The 2,947-nt window shown below is 37.1% G+C and overlaps 1 protein-coding gene across 3 annotated transcripts; it reads left to right on the top strand.

The window, feature by feature from the left end:
- Window positions 1-727: 727 nt before the first annotated feature.
- On the top strand, window positions 728-2,360 carry LOC125247970 (complement C1q-like protein 2). 3 transcript variants are annotated; one of them, XM_048159528.1, is made up of 5 exons: window positions 728-943; window positions 1,214-1,288; window positions 1,463-1,513; window positions 1,609-1,740; window positions 1,915-2,360. In XM_048159528.1, the coding sequence occupies exons 1-5, from the start codon at window positions 775-777 to the stop codon at window positions 2,193-2,195; spliced, it is 708 nt and encodes a 235-aa protein (XP_048015485.1). In that variant the 5' UTR covers window positions 728-774; the 3' UTR covers window positions 2,196-2,360. The 3 variants fall into 3 exon arrangements, with proteins under 3 accessions (XP_048015485.1, XP_048015486.1, XP_048015484.1); XM_048159529.1 differs by having other exon boundaries at window positions 729-938; window positions 1,230-1,288; XM_048159527.1 differs by having other exon boundaries at window positions 729-938; window positions 1,209-1,288.
- Window positions 2,361-2,947: the final 587 nt, after the last annotated feature.

Genomic DNA, 2,947 nt, shown 5'->3' with positions numbered 1-2,947 from the left:
CGATGAAAAGACGGTTCAACGGTCGTTTGTAATTTAAAATGCGCGCTCCAGAGGAACCGGACCAGTGACGAGCACACGTCGTCCAGTGGTAGTTCAGACAACCTAAGCGCAACCTTGAGCAGTGGAACTGAGCGGTGGTCAGATGTCAACATTGTGACAACGCTGTAACAACGTTCACAACGCAACGTAGTTATAGCAACCTTTTGGCCACGTTGTTAAAACGTTGTTAGAAGGTTGGCTACCAACGTTCTGTGTTTGTTGGGGAGTTGTGCCTGTACAGTTTCACTCAAGGACAGAAATTAGTCAGTACAACGGAGTGGGCATCTCCTTCCACACAGTGTCATCATTTGATGCAGCATAAGTTCTCTCGAAAGGAAACATCTCAGGTTATTACTGTAACCTTTGTTCACTGAGAAGGCGCTGAGTCCCTTTGCCATACTTCATGAATGCCTGTGAGGACCTTGCTTCTAATATGTACCAGCTTCCCTATGTGGCTTCTGTGGTGCGCGGTCACACGGCACATGGTGATCAATCAGAATTGGACTAGTTGCATACGTGCTTCAGATGCAGTCACGCAGAGTCGTTCCCCATAGTGTCCTCATTCGACGCCTCTCATTTCCTCCTGAGGGAACAAAGGTTACAATCGTAACCCAAAAAAATATTTGCAGTCTAAAGTCTATTGGACAGTTTAAACAATTACGCAAGTTATCTTTAAATATAAGAGAACGTTAATTCAGTTGATTCAGTATATCACTAGAAACCGAGAGCACAACAATGATGATTTTTATAACGGTTTTAATGCTCAATGTGTGGGCTATATCGGCAGATGATGTACTTTCACCAAACATAAACATCATTGAAGACCAGGGGAAAATAAAGAGCATTGAAACAATAATGGAATCTCTGGAGACTGAAATGGAGCAACTAAGAACAGAAAACAAAGGTAATGTGATGGACACTACATACAAGACAGGGTAGTCCCAGAATAAAATGAAATGCAATAATTTACATATTTATAACACCATATTGCTCATACTGTTTGACAAAGATTAAGAAAGTGAATCTATATTTCTTCAGCTCTTCAAGAATGCTTTGAAATAATAGACACAAGTTTGTTTTAAAGAAGATACTCAGCAGATTATTGCTCAAGTGAAAGCACTTCAAAAAATTATAAAAAAGTTATGGAAGTTTGAATTTAGTTCACTACTTACAGAACTGACCGCCACCGTTACAGAGCAGAAAGGAAACATCAGAGAACTGAGGGATGAGATGAACAAGAAAAATGAAGGTACTTCACCAAAACATTCACTGTTTTATCAATGATCCTCAGAGTAAAACACCAATGCAATACATTGTATAGTGTAAATGTTAGTGTAATGTTGAGTGTATACTGTGTAAATTGTGTTATCTATTACAATAATCAGTGTAAATGTCATTTAACAGAATCTTTATTCCTTCACAGAAATTTCAAATCTTTCAAGTCAAGTGGAGGAGTTAAGAAAGGAAAATAGAGGTGAAAGTGTGCTTGAATGATGTTAAATTCAGTGTCTACATTCTCAGTGTAATACAGTAATATATCACAATATTACTTATATTTTTCAATAACAGGCAGAGAAATAGCTTTTTCAGCGTCACTGGTGGAATCTGGCGATAAATATATTGGTCCTTTTAGCACTCACTTCACAATAACCTACAAGAACGTCTTCACAAACATAGGGAACGCCTACAACCCAACTACAGGTAATTATCAATGAAATGGAGTCATAAAACTCAGCTTATAGTAATGAAAACCTTCTGTTTCATTCAGACCTCTCTTCATTTGTGTAATGTATATAAGAGAATCAAATGAGTGTTTGGTAATTGAGCAATCATACAGGAAACAGCTGATTCTGTATCTCTTGTTATTTGATTTAGGTGTTTTCACAGCCCCACTGAAAGGAGCGTACATGTTCAGAGTCTCTATATATGGTCATGGCCCAACTCCAGCAACTGTATCCATTATTAAGAATGGAGAGATTGTGGTTTCAGCATATCAATATCAGCCTCAGGGTGCGTTAAGCTCCTCAAATGGAGTTGTGTTGATCCTGGAGGTTGGAGATGTTGTCTATGTGAGACTTAAGGCTGGCAGGAGGATATATGATAACGAGAATAACCACAGCACTTTCAGTGGTTTCCTACTGTTTCCCTTAAAATAACAGGAGATTTGAAGAATGTGATTCAAATAATTCTGAACTTTCAGCGTGTGATTTATGATGAAAATCATGAAGAATGATTAACATATGAACCTGTCTTAATGAGGACTAATGTGTGTTTGAAATTTGCAGTAGATTACTGTATTAAAGTCAGTATAATACAATATACTCATAAGTTCTGATCTGTCTATACATGTAAGTTTATATAAAGAGTTTCAGCACTCAGACAGACAGGATGCATGAATATCACATGTGACTCAAAAGTGTTTTGATAAAAAGTTGTTAAATGATACCTTTTTAAATGTATCTTGTTACTGATCCTTGATCTGTATCTCTTCATCCTATATTAATAAATGAGAGAATAAAGAGACATTGAGGCATTTCCTTTTCCTCATATTTTCATGAATATTTACCCAACAATGTTTGCTTTGAAACATTCATGATACATTTATCAGACCTACCTGGATTTGTATTTGTGTGTGTGTGTGTGTGTGTGTGAGTGAATTTTTGCAATGACTGAAATGCCTGATTTTGTGGTGGCAATTTCCAGAATGGTAGGCCTAATTTCCTTAGAATGGACAATGATCAAAATCATATAGACTAAACAAACCACAGCAAAACAAATACTTGCCGATAAGTAAAAAGTTCTAAATACAGTCTTATAAGAGTGTCCACATCGCAGAACTAGATCACTACATTTTAAGAGTGTGTTAAGAGTGCAGAATTAGATCACTACATAGGCAGCAACTCGCACA

Source organism: Megalobrama amblycephala, linkage group LG15, assembly GCF_018812025.1.
Source record: "Megalobrama amblycephala isolate DHTTF-2021 linkage group LG15, ASM1881202v1, whole genome shotgun sequence".
NCBI classification, from domain to species: Eukaryota; Metazoa; Chordata; class Actinopteri; order Cypriniformes; family Xenocyprididae; genus Megalobrama; species Megalobrama amblycephala.
The sequence above is the reverse complement of the archived record's forward strand: the minus strand, read 5'-3'. Positions and strand labels throughout refer to the sequence as shown.